This window comes from Nanorana parkeri, unplaced genomic scaffold (assembly GCF_000935625.1).
Source record: "Nanorana parkeri isolate BGI_ZX_2015 unplaced genomic scaffold, ASM93562v1 scaffold10, whole genome shotgun sequence".
NCBI lineage: Eukaryota > Metazoa > Chordata > Amphibia > Anura > Dicroglossidae > Nanorana > Nanorana parkeri.
Window position 1 is genome coordinate 346,397 of NW_017306278.1, and position 18,569 is coordinate 364,965.

Below are 18,569 nucleotides of genomic sequence, written 5' to 3' on the forward strand. Positions count from 1 at the left end.
CCCCCCACCCCCCCTTCCTTTAAGGCCGACGCAGGAAAGGCGATGGCGGCCCAGGCAGGCGCACCAGAAGCCCTGCGTCTGATGGCGTTTGGGAGATGATAGTTATTTTGTCTCTCTGTAACTAGGAGACGGGAGATTGCAGAAAGGGAGAAAAAACGAGGCGCTGTAACAGAGAGACATCAAGAGCGCTTTGTGTTTTGGCGAAGATGCCGTTGCGAGCAGCAGATGTTCGCGCACATCTCTTTTCGGAAGGATACAATTCAAGTTTTTAAAAGGCGAACTATAAATCCCGTTTAGCTTCATGCCTCTCTTTCATTTATTTTTATCTCTCGGAGGGAAACATACAGAGATATCTTTGAGCTCACAGGCGCCGGGAAGTGATGTGGATACATGCGCGGTGTTGATTGTCAACCGGCCCCTCGATTTCCAGGAACAGCCATTGGTCTCAGAGGCGTCCTTGGGATGTTTTTCTCTGGAAACGTTGCATTGATCTAAAGTTGGCCATTCATGTTACAAACTGTTTGAGCCTTCTACTAAATCTAATGTTGACCTACACTATATGACCAAAAGGTTGTGGACACCTGACCACCACGCCTACTCTATGGCCAAAAGTAGGTCAACCTCCTCCAAATGGTTGAGTACAGTTGTTTCTAGTGAAGGGTTCTGTTGATGTTATACCATACAAAGATACTGTAGACAATTGTGCTCTTCCAACCCTGTGGTAACAGTTTGGTGAAGACCCGTTTTTGTTTCACCATGACTGTGCCCTATGTACAAGCTCCATAAAAGACATGGTTTGACTAGTTTGGTGTGGAGGAACTCAAGTGTCATGCACAGAGCTCTGACCTCAACCATTCTGAACACCTTTGGGATGAATTAGAAGCAGATTTCATGCTAGGTCTTCGTCTCCAAAATTGTCCATTAAGTTTGGTGTAAAAGCACTGACCTCAACCCTAATAAACACCTTTGGGATGAATTGGAACCAGATTCCATACTGGGTCTTCTCATTCAACATGGTTTGATGTGAAGGAACTCAAGTGGCCTGCACAGAGCCCTAAGGTCAACCCCACGGAAAACCTTTGGGATGAATTAGAGCCATATTGCAAGCCAGGTCTTCTTCTCCAAAATGGTTTATTAAGTTTGTAAGTGTAAAGGAACTCAAGTGTCCTGCACAGAGCCCTGACCTCAACCCTGGGATGAATTGGAACCATACTGGATACTAAATTTTCTCATTCAACATGGTTTGATGAGTTTGATGTGGAGGAACTCAAGTGGCCTGGGCAGAGCCCTAGGGTCAACCCCATAGAAAACCTTTGGGATGAATTGGAACCAGTTTGCAAGCTAGATGTTCTTCTCCAAATGGGTTGATGGGTTTGGCGTGGAGGAACTTGTGTGCCCTGCACAGAGGCCTGACCTCAACCTCACTCAACACCCTTGGGATAAATGGGAACCAGATTGGATGCTAGGTCTCCTTATCCAACATGGTTTGATGAGTTTAGTGTGGAGGAACACGAGTTGCACGCACAGAGCCCTGACCTCAACTCTACTAAACACCTCTCGGATGAATTAGAATGTCAATTGTGAGCCTGGTCTTCTCAGCCAACTTGAGTAACTGACAAGTGGACAAAAATTCCCACAGACACCCTTCAAAATCTTGTGGAAAGCTATCACAAAAGAGGGGAGGATGTTGTGGCCTCAAAAGGTGGGCCAACCACATATTAATGTCCATGGTTTTGGAATGGGATCTCCATTCCAATATTTGCAATGGTCAGGAAGTCCACAAGCCTTTGGACATAAATAATTACAAGCTCTATCCTGAAACAATGTTCTTATTGCACTAATATACACTTAAGAAAAAAATTATTTTAATCTAATCTGTTCTACATATGCTATATATCCAATTAATAAAAGACTATAGTATCTCTAAGATTTGACACATTTCCTGAATTTGAAAGGAAGAAGCCACGGTTCCTTCATTAGTAAATTTCACCTGAACTGTCAGAGCAGATTTCACCGCAACTAGAGGTCTCAAATGAGCGCTTCACAACTGTTTTTTTTTTTTTTTTTTTTAACAGGTTGTGTTTTATACATGTGTGAAGATTCTAACAATGTCAAACCCGCAGGGATCAAAATAAGTAGACAAGCGAGGGATACAAGCACAAGCACACTAGGTCTTATTTTCGGGGTAGGTCTTATTTTTTTTTTAATGTACAAAAATCCACACTTATTCATGTACAAAAATATGGTGATCAAAGCAATCAGCGGTGCCGTACCTTTCCAAAAGAGCAATTTGCTAACCAATCGCTATACATACATACATACATATACACACACACACACATTGTATATATGAAGGCGATTACAAGTCATTCACATTACTCATGTAAAGAAGCCCAATAGGCCGTCTCTCAATCAAACTCATTTAGAGTTTAAGGCATAGATGCCAACCATCCTTGATTGTGAATCTCAGTACCAATGATGCTGTGTGTTGGTTTTATAGCGTCACCCTTTTTTTATTAGGCAGCAAAATCAATTTCACCAAAATCTCTCCGCTCATTGCAGCGCTTTCCTTCAGACGCGTCATGTGTCAATCATGATGATGCAATGGCAGGGGTGGGGCCCAGACAGAGCACGACTCCGCTGACTTCTAATGATGTAAAACCAAGGTGGTGCAGACACCACGTAATCCGGAATAAGTGCACAGCCAGTAAAGTTAGCGCAAGGTCAACTCAGGACTTGTGATCTGCATACCTGTTCCTGGGTCAGTGCCTCGCATAAGTACTGAAGCCAGAGGATCAGCATGACAGCGACAGTCACAACCTAAATCTCTCGGCACAGCGTCCCTTTAAGGAACGCCTCCGACATCAATCACAAAGCTATTTCCAGCCCGTCCCTGGAACTGATGTGCACCATCCGTATAGATGGAATTCTTGGCGTCCTGTAAAGTTAAATCTATCCTGATTTGCAATATAAACATTGCATTTAAATCCACTTCACCATATGCTGCCACCAGAGTGAGTCATTCTTATCGGATATTAAATTATCATTAATCAGCGCCGTGCAGCTACAGAATGCAGCGCATTTAATCAGAAAATTACCTGCAAAGTACGCCGTACCAGTTGGATTTCGGTCGTGCCAATTCATCGAAGGGGAAGAACGCGTCTACGCTGCCCATAGCAGGAAGATTGATGTTCTAGTTTTTAGGTACCAGCTTCATATGCCTGTCGGGGTCTGGGGTGGAAAGATCTGCACACCCTACTTCCCAGCTTTCCCCATATCGGAAGGGGTGGGGGGTCTTACTTTTCCCACATAATAAAGTTATTTATAGACCCAGTCACTAAAACATGTTACAATGTATCAATAACCTAAACTTTTTTACAAGAGGGAAGTATTAAAGCTGAACAGCCAGTAACGCACTTCCTGTCTTGTGGTGACTCAACTCTGTGGAGGAGCAATGGAGTCACCATTGGACAGCAGCAGGGCAGTCTTTAACGCGGGGCAAAAAGGGCAGGTGCCCCGGGTCTAGTCATTGTTGTGGCCCAAAAGCAGCTGCCCCTTGAAGCGGCAAAAGATACACACACTGCACTGTTCTATTTACTATGCTGCCGGCATCACATTGTATTGCTCTACCCCTGCCGTAGGTCGCGTAGTGTGACCGCATTGCGTCTCATACAGGGTCACTACAATCCATATACCCATTGCACTCCTGACCGCTTATCCATAATAAGAATGGTTGGGTGCATCGGCATTCGATGGATGGACTGGGCTGGACTGCTGGGGCACTGAGTGTCCAGTCTTATTATGATTTGGGTAGGGTGCGCCCAAGAAAATGTTTGCCCAGGGTCCAATCAATATTAAAAGACGGCCTTGGACAGCAGCATTGTCACCCCGTGAGGAGGGTGGTGTTAAATGCCCTAGCAGGTAAAAGCCTCATTCACACGAGAAAAGTCGGCACGTACAGCTCCGTGCGCGGCCGTATCAGGCAGCTCCAAGGGAAGGACAGGTGCTGCGTGTGATTAGTACGCAGCCCCCGTCCTTCTCTATGGGAGTACGCGGCCATGCGCTGCCCTACGCTGACCCGTCCTGCACGTCCGTGCAGGTGTCTGTACTTGTACGCTGACAGGATGGATCCTGTCTACGTCCGAGCCGGGACACCCACACCCGTACGGACCTGCACTTGGGGTGAGCGCAGGGCAGTGTATGGCCGCGTACTTCCATAGGGAAGCACAGGGGCTGCGTACTAATCACACGCAGCACCAGTCCTTCCCGGGAGCTGCCCGATACGGCCACGCACGCAGCACGGAGCTGTACGTGCCGGCCAATTCCCGTGTGAATGAGGCTTTAGATGGACTTGATTAACAAATGTAAGCCTAAACTCCAGCTAACACTTTTTAGACAGTTACAGCAACAGATTTATTTTATCCCTTTTTGGGATAAAGGTTTTACATAAATGCATAAAAACTGACCATTGTATGCCCCCCTGTCAGTGTTAAATGGTTAGTCTGAACCCTCCATCTGCCACTTTTGCTAGACAGCTTGGCCTGTTAAAGAATAATAACAGATTTGCTGGTCAGTTCACCAGTAAAAATAAAGGAAAAAAACCCTAAAAAATGAAAACGAATGCAGCCAACACATCTAAGGATTGGTAAGCCCAATAGAATAATTACATTTTTGCTTTTGGGTTTAGATGCGCTTTAACCAACGCATAGGGATGCCGCTAAATTCAGTCTGGGCATCTAGGCTTCAATGACCTTTGGTCACAATAAAGGTAAAAGGATGCTTTGGAAGCTCTGGCACCAGTTATGTTTTTCCCTGGACCATCTCTACTGAGCACCCCCACATCTCCAGGAGAGCATCCAATGGGAACATAGCATATAAGTTTCGTATTGAGCCCTTACTGACGCTAGGGGCCAGTCGAGCACATCGCTATAAACACTGTATGAAGGCCTCTACATTGTATGGAGATGACAATGCCTGTGAGCAATTGGAGTGTTGGGTTTCATTGACCCAACACTGCTACGATATGTCTTCTGAATGAAACAGAACAAGGTCACACAACAACATATACTTGTGAGGATCTATTGTATCACATTTTTTCTTGAAGGACTCTTCATCGTAAAGAGGAAACACTTTGACATTCTGATGTGCTTTCCAAAGGAAAATAAAAAAAGGAAAATAAATAAACAACATTGATATTCTGGAAATCGAGATGTTGCATGTATTTCCATTTTACACTATATGGCCAAAAGTTTGTTGGCACTTGAACCATCACACCTTAATGAGCTTGTTGGGCTTCCCATTCCAAAACCAAATTGTTAAGATCAGGTGTTTCCTGTAAAGGGTACATTTTGAACAATTGTGGTCTTCCAACCTTGTGGTAACAGTTTGGTGTTCTGTTCCACCATGACTGTCCCCTGTGTACAAAGCCCACTCCATAAAGACATGGTTTGACCAGTCTGAACGCGAGTGTCCTGCACAGAGCCCTGACCTCAACCCTACTGAACACCTTTGGTATAAACTTGAATGTCTACTGCAGGCCAGGTCTCCTCATCTAACATGGTTTGATGAATTTGGTATGGTGGAACTCAGGTGTCCTGCACAGAGACCTGAACTCAACCCTACAGAACACCTCCAGGATACATTGAAACCAGATTGCGAGCCAGGTCTTCTCATCCAACATGATTTGAAGATTCTCATATGGTGGAACTCGAGTGTCCAGCACAGATACCTGACCTCAACCCTACTGAAGACAATTGGGATGACTTGGATAGCCAATTTCAAGCCAGGTCTTCTCATTCCTAACCTTAGAAATGGGAATAGTCTCAACAGGTCACCGGCACACACACACACACACAGAGATGAATTCAATATCTCTTTGATATGTTTATTGAAGAATGTCACAGCATGTCATTAGAAGCTGAAGCTAGCGTTTTGGGACCTCACAGGGGCCCTTCATCAGAGCAACATAGTGACCAATGTTAAGACTATTCCGAGTTCTGCACACCGCCATCCATGTGATCACCATGAGCACAACCACCATTGGAAGGTTGCACACCGTAAGATTCTTGGTAACAATTGTGACCTTACAAATGTTCTTTTGGATGAATGGACACAAATTCCCACAGACACACTCCAAAGTCTTGAGAAAAGCCTTCTCAGCAATGTCCCAGATAGCAAGGAAAACTTGCCACAAACTTGTGCCAGGGTGAAATTGTAATTTTGTTAAACTGCTGCACACGTTCCTGGCAAGTTGTAGACTTGCAGAACACTCGCAGCACAAGTTCTAGGCGACACTTTTTGAATTTGTAGCAAATTTGCACGGCAAGTCTACAGCAAGAGTCCTGCAGGTCTTAGCAAGAGCTCTGCAAGCTCGCTGGTATGGAGACTTGCAATGCAGACTTGCTGTAATCGTGCAACAAAATTGTGAAGCTTGGCAAGTCTGCAATAGTTTAGCAAGTCATTTTCAAACTTGCAGCACAATTGCTTGCTATCTGGGGTGGAGACTAATAAACCAACGGTTGGCCAGTTCCATAATAATGGCCAAGATTTGGCTTGATATCCGCCACCTCATATAGGTTTGATGGTCAGGTGTCCACAAACCTTTGGCCCTGCAGTGTTTTTAAAAGTAATCCATCCCCAATTAGATATTCAGCATTTTGCTACTAAGATTGAATTCTATAACAAAATCTGTTCATTTTGCATTTATTTAAAATCTTAAAATGTATCTAGACTCCAATGTTGATATTAAGCCATGTTAAAGTGCAAAGCCAAAAGTTTTTTTAGTTTTGAATAGAGTGGGGAGGGATTAGACCCTGTATAGCCGTATGTGTTCCCGTTCACCCACCCTACGTGTCCGGGATTTCCCTTTCTTTGGAAGGATTTCCTCTCACTTCTGGTTGCAGCTATTGGACAGAAAGTAAAGGGAATTCTTCTCAATGGGAACACAAAATCTAGTGACCCCCAGGGATTTCCCTTTCTTTGGAAGGATTTCCTCTCACTTCCTATTGCGGCTATCAACAGGAAAATAAGGGAAATCTTCCCAATGGGGACACAAAATATGGTGACCACCAGGGATTTCCTTCTCTTTGGAAGGATTTCCTCTCACTTCCTGTTGTGGCTATTGGACAGGAAGTGAAGGGGAATCTCCCCAATGGGACACAAATGACTATAAAAAAAAGAAGTAAGCAAACAAGGGTTATAATGCTCCCTTACTCTATCTAAAAATGTCAAATACATTTTGACTTCAGTTCTGCATTAGGGTCCATTCACAACCTTATCTACCACGTGTACAGTGCAGGAGGTGTATTGCATTGCTATTCATTTGGCACCCCAAGTGCACCTCCCGCAGCAATGTTCTTGACCGTGCTGCAGCTGCCAGAACCATGCAATTAATGCAACACAATGGGGTGAATGGGCTCTTAATGGTTTTGCAGACTGAAATAATTTTCCCGTGAAAACAGCTGCCTCTGACTCCCTCCAGTGCTGCCTGTCCAGGGGCCTGGGTGTTTGGTCAGGTGATCCCTGCTGTACTGGAGGATGAATCCGAATGTGCCCGGAGTTCAGCTTTAAGCGGTGGCAGACTTACCATTTTCCACGCAGTAACTTCTCCTACGCGTCTTTTGAATTATGTTTTCAGACTCTTTTGTATTATGAAGTTCCTTGGCTAAGGTCGGAGTATCAAAGTATCACAACCTGCATTAGCCGTTCACAAAAGGGAATCACATTATACCCACCACATGGCACCGACCATCTAGAGTGCTAACGCTGCACCTCGCCATCCTTTTGTAATGTGCTACAATGAGGAATAATGAGACCAAATAGATGTGTGGTTCATGAATGGAAGGGGCGCCGGGTGATTATTACCTGCAGAAAGGTTCCCATTACAAACACTGCTAATTAAAAGGCCATTCAGCCAGAATCCACAAATAAGATTCAAGCAAGCTCCACCCTACGCGCTCTCTCTCTCCGCAGGACAAGGTTATAATTTAAGCAGGAAACCAGAGTGAAATTGCAAAAACAGAAAGAAAAAAAACATTTGAAAACATTGGGGGGAGGGTGGGGGGAGGCGAGGCATAGAGAACAAAAATAATTAAAAGTAATAAAATGTGGGCCCATGTGGACGAGAAAAAAAAAAAAAGATGTTCTGATGCTGCAAGCCGCACACGGACTACATCCAGCAAATGCTGCAGCTGTCGGCAGGACGGTCCCTCATCTAATGATGTAATCTACTGCAGCCAGAATTCGCAGAGCATCTCACACGTGCAGTGGATGGGTCTGCTTCCTATAGCCTTTACTATGCAACTTCCTCCTCCTCGTGTGACCAATCAGATTCACACCTCCAAGGCAGGTTTGTATCTAATTGGTGGTTATTAATTAAAAGGGTGAGATATGAGAAAATGGAATTACCCCCACAAATCTGCCCCCACTCTTTCCTCCACGCTGGTCTCACCTTTGTTGGTATGGCCATTTCCCTTTGTGGCCCCCGTATGCCGTGCTACAGCCCTGCATTTGGTATTTCAAATAACGCTTGCAAATGGCGAGCGCTCATGGGTCAGCACGGCCACCTGACCAATGAGAAGTTCTTCTTGCTAAGAAGCCATGTACTATACCGGGTACGCTGTATGGATGGTACACTGGATGCCGCAGAGGGGAATGGCTGTACCAAGACCTGTGGTGTCGGTGTGGGGTGTGAGGGGGGGACAGATTTCTTGGGGTAATTCCAATTTCTTACATGTGGAATTACCCTTTAATGACGTGTCAGATTTCTGTATGGGAGAGGCACAGAGCCTGCCGGGCGCATGTTCTCATTTTATTTTCTTGCATTAGGAGCAGGAAAGCAAAAGAAGTTCGTAGGTCACCAGACTGTGCAACCGTGCATCTGGTAAGTAGACGAGAGGAGCACTGGAAAGACTTTTCTGTCCAATAGAAGTCAATGGTCATCTCGAGGCCTCTGTATTTTTATTAGTGTCACAATAGATTCCATGTACAAGGATTTAATTTTTTCCCTTTCTTTCCTTTTTTTTTCTTGGATGGCGTCCTTGCCAACGGTAGAGCTAAATATTCAGCGAGGAGGGTGAATCGGTTTTGATGAGAGATCACATGACCAATTCTATTCCTGAAAATCTAAAATTCTAGATTGCTACCAACTAACGAGCGGGTGCGTGAACGTCCAGACTCGGAATGAGTTGTAACTGGAAAGTGTTCTCATGGCACCGTGAGAAGAGCTCATGTGCCATCCTTCCATTCTGTGAATTGTAAGGAGAGGAGCTGAGAAAATGAAAGGGGTGAGAGAGAGACTGAGAATCATGGCGGCACAGACAGACCTACACAAGTAGAATAGACTGTGCCAGCGGTGTGACCAGGGGGCCCGGGAGGATGGGGCCCTCTTCCTGCTACGGAGCCCCAAGTACTCAGTAGGGACACTTGCAGAGATGCTCCACTTTCATCCCGCACTTCTATAGAAGAGGAAACCCCACATTGTACGGGGAGAAAAGGAGCCGGCGGTGAAATTAGCTGAACAAAATATTACAGAATGTCACCGACTGAGAGGGACATGAGAGATCCAGGACTTGTAAATCCCCAACATGGACCCCCCCACCCACTTCCTTACCCTGCTAATATTCTGTGCTCACCTCATGTCCTCCTTTATATTACAGTATGTTCTTCACCCCTAAAAATTTCAGAGGATTTACCCCTCATCCAACACAAACAAATCTCTCAATTTTTTATCCTCTCTCCTAATGGAAGAGAAGAAGAGGCAAAGAAAGGAAGAAGGTGAGAGAAAGCAAGGAGGGAGGGAGGGGGAGGGGAGAGAGAGAGAGAGAGAGAAAGAGAGAGAATGGGGTTGCTTCACTATAGGAGCAGCAGAGAGCGTTCGGTAAGTATGGGTTCACTTGCCGTCCTGAACACTCTCTGATCATGGAGATTGGCAAGAAGGTGAAGCTGTGTTCACTCTGAATGCCCAAATATGTGTAAAGGAAATATTAACCAGTAAAACAGTCATTTTGCTACATAAATCATCTCATCTGCACTCTTTTATTAAATCTACATATGTAACTTACATAGTTACATATGTATAACTACTATGTAACTATGTAAGTAAATCAACCCCAAAGAGCGACAGAATGAGAAAGGTCGGGGGGGGAGGGGGAGGTAAAAGGAACAGATGGGAATAGAGAGGAAGAACAAAGATAATTCTGGGCATCATTACTACAGCAGAACTGAACTGAACAGCCACATTGGCTCAGCACCTCCCATGGCACCTCCTCTCCGGGCATGAAAGGGTTAACCACGCCCCAGGTTAACCCCCCCTTAGTGGTGTGAGCGGAGACCCTCCACAGATCTGAATACCTCCCAATCTGGAGGCGAGCTCGGCCGCGCTGATCCAATTTGACGTAAGTACCTCCTTACTTAGCTTCCCTGATTACGGGGTTAGCACCTGAAAATGGAAAACAATCGTATTTGGAGCATTAAAATTCATGAGACTTGGACACCTCGCGCCAATCTCACTCCTGAAATGAAATCACATTAAGAAATCATTTCGCTGGGAGACGATGTCGGAGTAATTGCAATTTTAAACATTATTGCAGGTTTTTTTTTTTCTCTCAACCAGCCTAATTAAAATTTGTCACCAATGCGGCATTATACTTTGTCTAGAAGACCGAAGAGCAATGGCCCTAGGCAAGGGTGACATCACACTCCTTCCGGATAGAAGTCCATTGCTAATGTGACCGGAGGGTCTCCTCATTACATTTTACATGCTCTGTATTCCACTGACCTTCGGGAAGGATGATGACGTCATGCCCAGCCAGGGGTGACCCTAGACTATTTGCCACCCGAGGCGAGGGGTGCTGCCGGTGAATGTTACCTGGTTTGGCAGCATCCGGCGTCTCACCATGCTCACTGACATCACTGGTTGCCACAAGCTGGGTGGGATGCCGGCCACAGCCTCACAGGTTGCAAAGAGATCTGACCCAATGAGCCTCAGGCTGCTTTATTATAGGGATTCATTTTTGTAGGGAGTGGGGGGGGCGCTGCACGTCCTCCAGCCAGGAAAGGAGACGGGCTCTGTCTGACTTGCTGCAGCTTCTAATGCACATTGTGAGAAGCACCCAGTGTGCAGTGATATGAGAGTAAGCCATTCCAGTCCAGCAGAGGAGCCGGTACAATTCCTATGCATGAGACAGGAAGGAGCCCGCATAGGGCGTGTTTGGGAATCCCTCTCCTACATCCGCAGCCGGTGTTCCCCAGAAAAATGGGGGGGGAAGAGGGGTGGAATAACGCACTCCCGTAGTGTCCGGAAGGCTGCTCTCCTTTAAAAGTAAAGTCCTGCTGTTGAAATGAGTTTATTGGTGTCATTATTACACAGACGTATTACCCCCTCCCCCCCTTCCCTGGTGATTTTATTGAGCATCCGCAATGGCCATCTGGAATGTTTCTCGGCCTTTTAAGCATGTTTGATGGAGGCCGCGGCTTCCAAGCCAATTCTTTCCCCTCTATTAAACTCCTAAATAAACCCGTCCGCACTCAGCACCGCCACCCGTCCAAATATTCATAAGAAATTATTTTCCTGTGGACTTTGTCTTCGTTAATCAAGAAAACGCCGACAATGATAATCCCTTGAAGGGTGGCGAGCGGCAGGCTAGCAAATTCACCCGTGTGCAACACTTGAAAGAGCGCAAATGTGAGCCTCGGGCGAGGAGATGCGAACCTGGTCAGCCTGTGGTTTAACTATGCTTCTATGGGTGGGGGGGAGGATTGATATAAACCTTTAAATCAGACTTCCAGCCTCCCCTTCAGTCTTCTATCTGACCTCCGTCCTCCCCTTCAGTCTTCTATCTGACCTCCGTCCTTCCCTTCAGTCTTCTATCTGACCTCCGTCCTTCCCTTCAGTCTTCTATCTGACCTCCGCCCTTCCCTTCAGTCTTCTATCTGACCTCCGGCCTTCCCTTCAGTCTTGCACAGTTGTACCGGCTCCTCTCCTCTTCCTCTAAAGTCACTGCACACTGGGAGCTTCTCACAATGTGCATTGGAAGCTGCAGCAAGTCAGATAGAGGCCCGCCTCATTTCCTGGCTGGAGGACATCCAGCATCATCTAGCGCTTTCCTCCCCAGCCTGACTGCCCCTGACCCCCGGCCCTTTCATTCATTGGATTCCACTTCTTTCAGGCTCAGCATCACCCGTAGGTGTTACCCGTGGGTGGCCTGAATGCATGTTGCCTTGGAACGTCCACTCCTCCATACTGACACCCACCTATCAAGGTGATCGTGCATGATCCGCATGCATTGCATAAAGAAGCCCAGAGGCCCAGTGATGACATCACTTGGTCTAAAATAAAAGGTATGTAATGAAATGACGGAGTCAATGACAGCCAATCAATTAGCATTTTCATAGAGTGGTCAGCAATTGCAGCACATCACTCTCACAATGATAACAATAACATCGCACCTAGAACTGTGGAAGGTGCATCAGACTGAGAGCTTCTGCCAGGAGCAATTTAAAGCAGACCGATCATTAGATATATGTAATGCGTCAGTGTAACACTTCCAGGTATTCATTGCCTCTCATAGAGATCACAGTGCCCCCTCCCCCCCCGACAATGCTTTCATCTGCTTTTCATCCAGGGTCACTATATACTTCCCGGACTGAGATTACAACATGCCGTTCTTGTGTTCACAAATGCCTGACACAGATCATTCCCTCCTGCAGCCTCTCACTTTGTGACTTGCTACAATGTTACAACGTAGTCTGATCACTGGGGGAAACTGAGGAAATGCTTCCTCCTGCCTGCAGCAGACTGATCACTGGGGGAGGGGGGACTGAACAAATGCTTCCTCCTGCCTGCAGCAGACTGATCACTGGGGGGAGGGCGGATGATAGAATGTCATTTGTAGTCCTCTTGTCCTATACACTGTATAGAACGTGATGACTCACAGTACCTTAGACCGCCAGAGTGGAGGGGGAGAGGGACTGTGGGGACCGTTCTAGCAGCCAAGCCGGGTCTGTGTTTCCGATGAGTAAATCTTTGTTATTTTAGACCCTAGATAAAAAAAAATGAGCCCCACTGCAAGGGTAAAGTTCGATTCTGCCCGTAGTCCCTCTTTAATGATCTCTATACAACACACAGAATATGTGGGAGCCATTTAAAGATGATTAGCATCTGCCCGTTGGGAACATTAGATTGCAAGCTCCTTTGGGGCACAGACTGATGTGAAAAACAGAAGCAGCAGCACAGTGGCTCAGTAATTAGCACTTCAACCTTGCATCTCTGGGTTTCCTCCCCCACTCCAAAGACGTGCCGATAGGTTAAACTGACACTAAACTCCGGAAATTAAATCCTAAAAATACATTCAGGTCCCTGAACTCTGAACAACAATGTCTCTTATTTGTGTGTCACTCGGCTGTAGATCCTCCAATCATCTCTGACACTGTCCTTCCTTCTGGGGGGGGGCTACGTCTGTTCCCCATGGTCCCTGTGTGTGTTGTGAAGTAGTCACCGCTCCAAGCTCGCTCCCTTGATGGACTACAGTGTCACGTTTAGTTTACTGATTTGTATTGAGATTGTAGTCCATCCCGGGGGTGAGCTTGGAGCGGTGACTACTTTACAAGACACACAGGGACCATGAGGAACAGACGTAGCCCCCCTCCAGAAGGGAGGACAGTGTCAGAGATGATTGGAGGATGTACAGCCGAGTGATACACAAATAAGATACATTGAGGTGAATTTCTCAAAACTGGAGCAGACAAAATCTGGAGCAGCTGTGAATGACAACCAATCAGCACCTCTCTTTCATTCTCAAATCTTATCTGAACCAACTGAAGAGGGAAGCGGATTGGTTGCCGTGCACAGCTGCTCCAGATTTTGCCTGCTCCAGTTTTGAGAAATTCCCCCCATTGTTGTTCAGAGTTCAGGGACTTGAATGCATTTTTAAGATTCCACTGCTGCGTTTGGTGATTCTGCCCAGAGTTCTTCTTTAATGATCTCTACAACACACAGAATATGTCAGAGACATTTAAATATACATTAGCATCTGTACGTCGGGAGTAGTAGATTGCAAGCTCCTCTGGAGCAAAGACTGATGTGAAAAATAGAATTCTGTATGAAAGAAGAAGGAGAAGCAGCACAGTGGCTTATATTATCAGGTCTACCTTGCAGCACTTGGGTCCTTGGTTCGAATCCCAACCAGGACACTAGCTGCATGGAGTTTGCATGTGCTCCCTGTGCCTGAGTGTGTTTTCTCCTTCCACTCCAAAGACCATGCTTGTAGGTTAATTGGCCTTAAAGTGACATTAAACCCTCGGCTTTTTAACATAAAACAATACTGTAATGTGCGCCTTACTGTAATCCATGGTAGTTTCCCTTCTCTTTGATGCTCTTCCTTTTAAATCTGTATCTGTTCTCATGCTTGGAGAGAACTTCCCTTTTCAGCAGACTGCCTTGTCTCAAACGGTGTCTGCGTATACATTTCTATAGGCTGTAACCTGAGCCAGCACTACAGGAAGAGGCCCTGAGCTGAAAAGGGAAGTTCTCCCCAAGCATGAGAAGAGATACAGATGTAAAAGGAAGAGCATCAAAGAGAAGGGAAACAACCATGGATTACAGTAAGGCGCACATTACAGTATTGTTTTATGTTAAAAAATCTGAGGGTTTAATGTCACTTTAATATGTGTAAGAACGTATGTATTGAGATAGGGACCTTAGATTGTAAGCTCCTTATAGGCAGGGACTGATGTGTATGTAAAATTGTCGGTGCCATTTAAATGCCTGTAATCAAACAATGACATCAATATCCAGGAGCTGCACAGTAAATAAGGATAATAATACAGTATCTCCTAGATTCCGAGCTTCTTTGATGTAATGTTCCCTATAATATGTTAGAATTACATGAATATGAAAAAGGAAAGAAAAAAAATGACATCTCTATAGAACGTAGCAGCTGCCACCCTGCGATGTAGATGAGACCGGGGACGGTGGTGAGATGGTGCAATGAGGACACCAACAGCTAACCTAGATAACTGCCGAATTTCTGATCCTCCAGTCTGCTGGGGAGGACCCGGACTGGAAATCATCAGGAAGACACTCATCCGGTTATATTAAATGCTAACAAGGATCCTTGCAGGGCACAGGGAGCCGGCCATTGTCCTGTCACTCTGCCAGATAATTGGGTCTGGATCGTCAGGAACATTTTTATCAGCTTGTAATCTGTCACTCTGTACGTCGGGGTCTCTAATAGAAGGAAACAGCTCTTCAGTCTTTAGGACTGACTTGTAGCATCCATTGGGGAGCAGATGTCGGGGGCAGAGGAGGTGATCGCAGCGCCCCAGCTGTGCGAACTGATAATGTCTCCTCCTCATCAGCAGAGATCGCTCCGGTATTAATGAGCGACATAAACTGCTGACATTTAAAATCAGATCACAGTGAGGATTACTGGCAGCTGGGAAGCGAGGGCTCTTCTGTGCGGAATCTGATTGCAGACCGACCAAAAGGGCCACTTTTTAAATGCAAAGCTCAAAGTTTAAAAAGCCTCGTTGGAAATCACACTGGGCGCGATAGGGAATATTCGCCAAGTGCAATCTTAAAGTGAGCAAGTCAGAATTGATAACCCACCACCACCCCTTCCCATCCCGTGTGGTTGCTTATATGATTTACGCACCCTGCCTTGGCACATGTATTGCTGGGTATGAGGATGCCAACGCTGAGCCATTAGGTGCAGCTCACCTCTGAGGGAGCAAGCTTTGCATGGACATCTTCTACACATCAAACCGTTCTGTGAAATACCAAGACAGACAAGCACCCAGAGCCCACTTATGTACCATGCAAGTACCTTACAGCCTCAGCTAGGGGATTGAAAAGCTTAAATTGAGCCCCCTGAGAATTCATGTTCACATACTCTGTGTTGGCATACGAGTCCACTAGTAACCCATCAGGTACATGTCACCTTTATAGAAATCAAAGACATGACTACCTTCTGTTCAATGCTAAAAAGGCAAGAACTCAACACACATACTCGTGCACTGTACCAGCACCTTATACCATCAGCTACTAGCTAGTGATAATGCAAGATAGTAGGTGTAAGCCTTGTTTGCACATACCTCATGCTGGCATATGGTGCCACCAATACTCCTGTGGATTCAGATACATTCCACCTCTAAGGGCACCAAAGACTTAACTACAGTCTGTTCAATGCAAAAAGCCTTTTTGCAACCTCTCAACACACACACACACACACACACACACACACACACACACACACACACTCCTGTACCAGCACCTTATACAATCAGCTAGTGATAATGCAAGATACTAAATGTAAACCTTGTTTGCACAATGCACATAATACCCCACGCTGGCATATGATGCCACCAATACTCCTGTTGGTTCATTCAGATATTCCACCTCTAAGGATGGGAAAGACTTGACTACCTTCTGTTCAATGCTCAATGCCAAAGCAATCAGCACCCACCCCCACGTACCATACAGCATCTGACACCCTCAACTAGTATGTAACGGAGTCAATTGAGTAACTGTGCTGTTACGTACATTGTGCTGGTATATGATACCACTAGTACCCCAGTGAGCTCCTTTAACCAGATAAATACAACTCTACGGACACCAAAGACTTGACTATCTTATGTTCAGTGCTGGCTGACCACGGTGAGCACCCAGCACCAAATAGGCACCTATATCCTGTAAGCCCCCCAATCGCCTTGTACCAGCTCTACCTTGCAAGAACGCACCTTGCCATGCACAGCACCAAACCTGCCTTGCTCAATGCATGTGCCCTATATCACGCTTGCAGTGAGCACAGAATGAAATGTCTTCACAGCTCCAAATGCAAAATTCAAGCACAAGGCTGGGCGATACACCGAAGCCCAGTCTATCTGCCATGCACCTGCCCCAGTAGTCACACTCTGTATTCCCCAAACCAAGCTGAGGATGAGCACAATGAGACCCAATGCCCATGTCAGCTTTATGTAGCATGCATGCACCTGCACCCAGTACCAACCCTCTACATACACCCAGCTGGGTGCCGCCTGTCCTGCTGTCCATACCTGCTTCAGCAGTGAGCACACAAGCCCAGAAAGCAAAAATCCCATCCATGGGTGTCATGTCCTGATGTCCCTGGACCGGAGCAGCAAATAATCCTCATGCAGTTTGTTGGAGAAAGCAAAGTTGTCGATCTCTCTGCGAGGCTGCTATGAGAATGATGCTGTCCTAAGATGCTGAGGCTGAGAGCTAGGAGCGAACCATTGCAGACACAGGGGGAGACTCCAAGCCAGCATCCAGTCTTATCCTCCCTACACCCCACATTGAGCCAGAGAACACCTCTCCAGAATTAAAACAGCATCTCCATCATTCCTTCACACCCCAGAGACAAGGATATCAGGGCTTTTTATTCTGCAAGTTCAGCTTTGCTTGGCAGAGCTCCCCTGATGGGAGTTTTAGTTCCATCTCACACCAGAAACTCAGCTGATGTATGGAGAGGGCTGTTAGATGCTGAGCAGGAGAGAGTGAGGTTACTAATTATCCTTCATAAACTATAGCAGGGGTGAGCAACCTTTTCCACGTTAAGTGTTACGTTCACAAACATTAGACAACCAGCTAGCCCGCAAACAATAGTGCGTTGTACACTTTGTTTTCATTCATATTTGTACTGCTAATGGTAAGTTATGCCCATTGATTATCCACAAAACATATTCTACCTCTGTGTATTTACTTCAGGTCTCAGATCAGCCTCAATGCATGCACATCAGACCCCAATGCATGCACTTCAATTCTCAGATCAGCCACAATGCATGCACATCAGACCTCAAATCGGCTCCAATGCATGCAATTCAGCCTTCCGATCAGCCACAATGCATGCACATCAGACCTCTGATTAGCCCCACTTTGTCGCTTAGATCAGTGCCATTGCATGCACTTCAAATCTCACCTCTATATACATGCACCTCACATCAGCCCCAATGCATGCACTTCTGCTCTCATATCAGCTACAATGCACGCACTTCTAGCTCAGATGAGTCCCAGTGCATGAACTTCAGATCAGCCCCAATGCATATACTTCAGACCTCAGCTCAGCCACAATGAATGCACTTCAGACCTCAGATCGGTCCGTTGCATGCACTTCAGATCCCAGATTGCCCCAACTGTATGCCCTTCAAACCTCAGATCTGCCCATATGCATGCCCTTCAGATCTCAGAACACTCCCAATGAATGCGCTTCTGAATGCAGATCAGTCCCAATGCATGCACTTCTACCTCAGATGAGTCCCAATGCATGCACTTCAAATCCCAGTTCAGCCATGATGCATAAACTTGAGACTTCCATTCAGACCTTGTACCATTAGGAGCACAGGGTACCACTGTAAGCGCGTAGATGTCAGGACGGTGGGTGGGCCCAGTGAGCTGTCAATGACAGCCAATGCAAGTGTCATCGCATGCCCACCTTGTTGCCAATGCTTGCACTCTAGAATCTGTTTTGGGGGGTTTGTGGCTGCAAAAATGGGAATGCGTCTGTATCCCTGGTGATTGCCCACTATCGTCAGGCAAATGTTGGCAAGACAAAAAA

At 46.1% G+C, this 18,569-nt stretch overlaps 1 protein-coding gene across 1 annotated transcript in view; it reads right to left on the reverse strand.

Annotated features, from left to right (window-relative positions):
- Positions 1 to 17,287, reverse strand: part of NELL1 (neural EGFL like 1) — a 326,301-nt gene extending 309,014 nt beyond the window's left edge. The window contains exon 1 of the mRNA XM_018554737.1: positions 17,053 to 17,287. Coding sequence (XP_018410239.1) covers positions 17,053 to 17,110 — 58 coding nt within the window. The 5' untranslated portion in view covers positions 17,111 to 17,287. The remainder of the gene's footprint in view (positions 1 to 17,052) is intronic.
- Between the last annotated feature and the right edge of the window lie 1,282 nt (positions 17,288 to 18,569).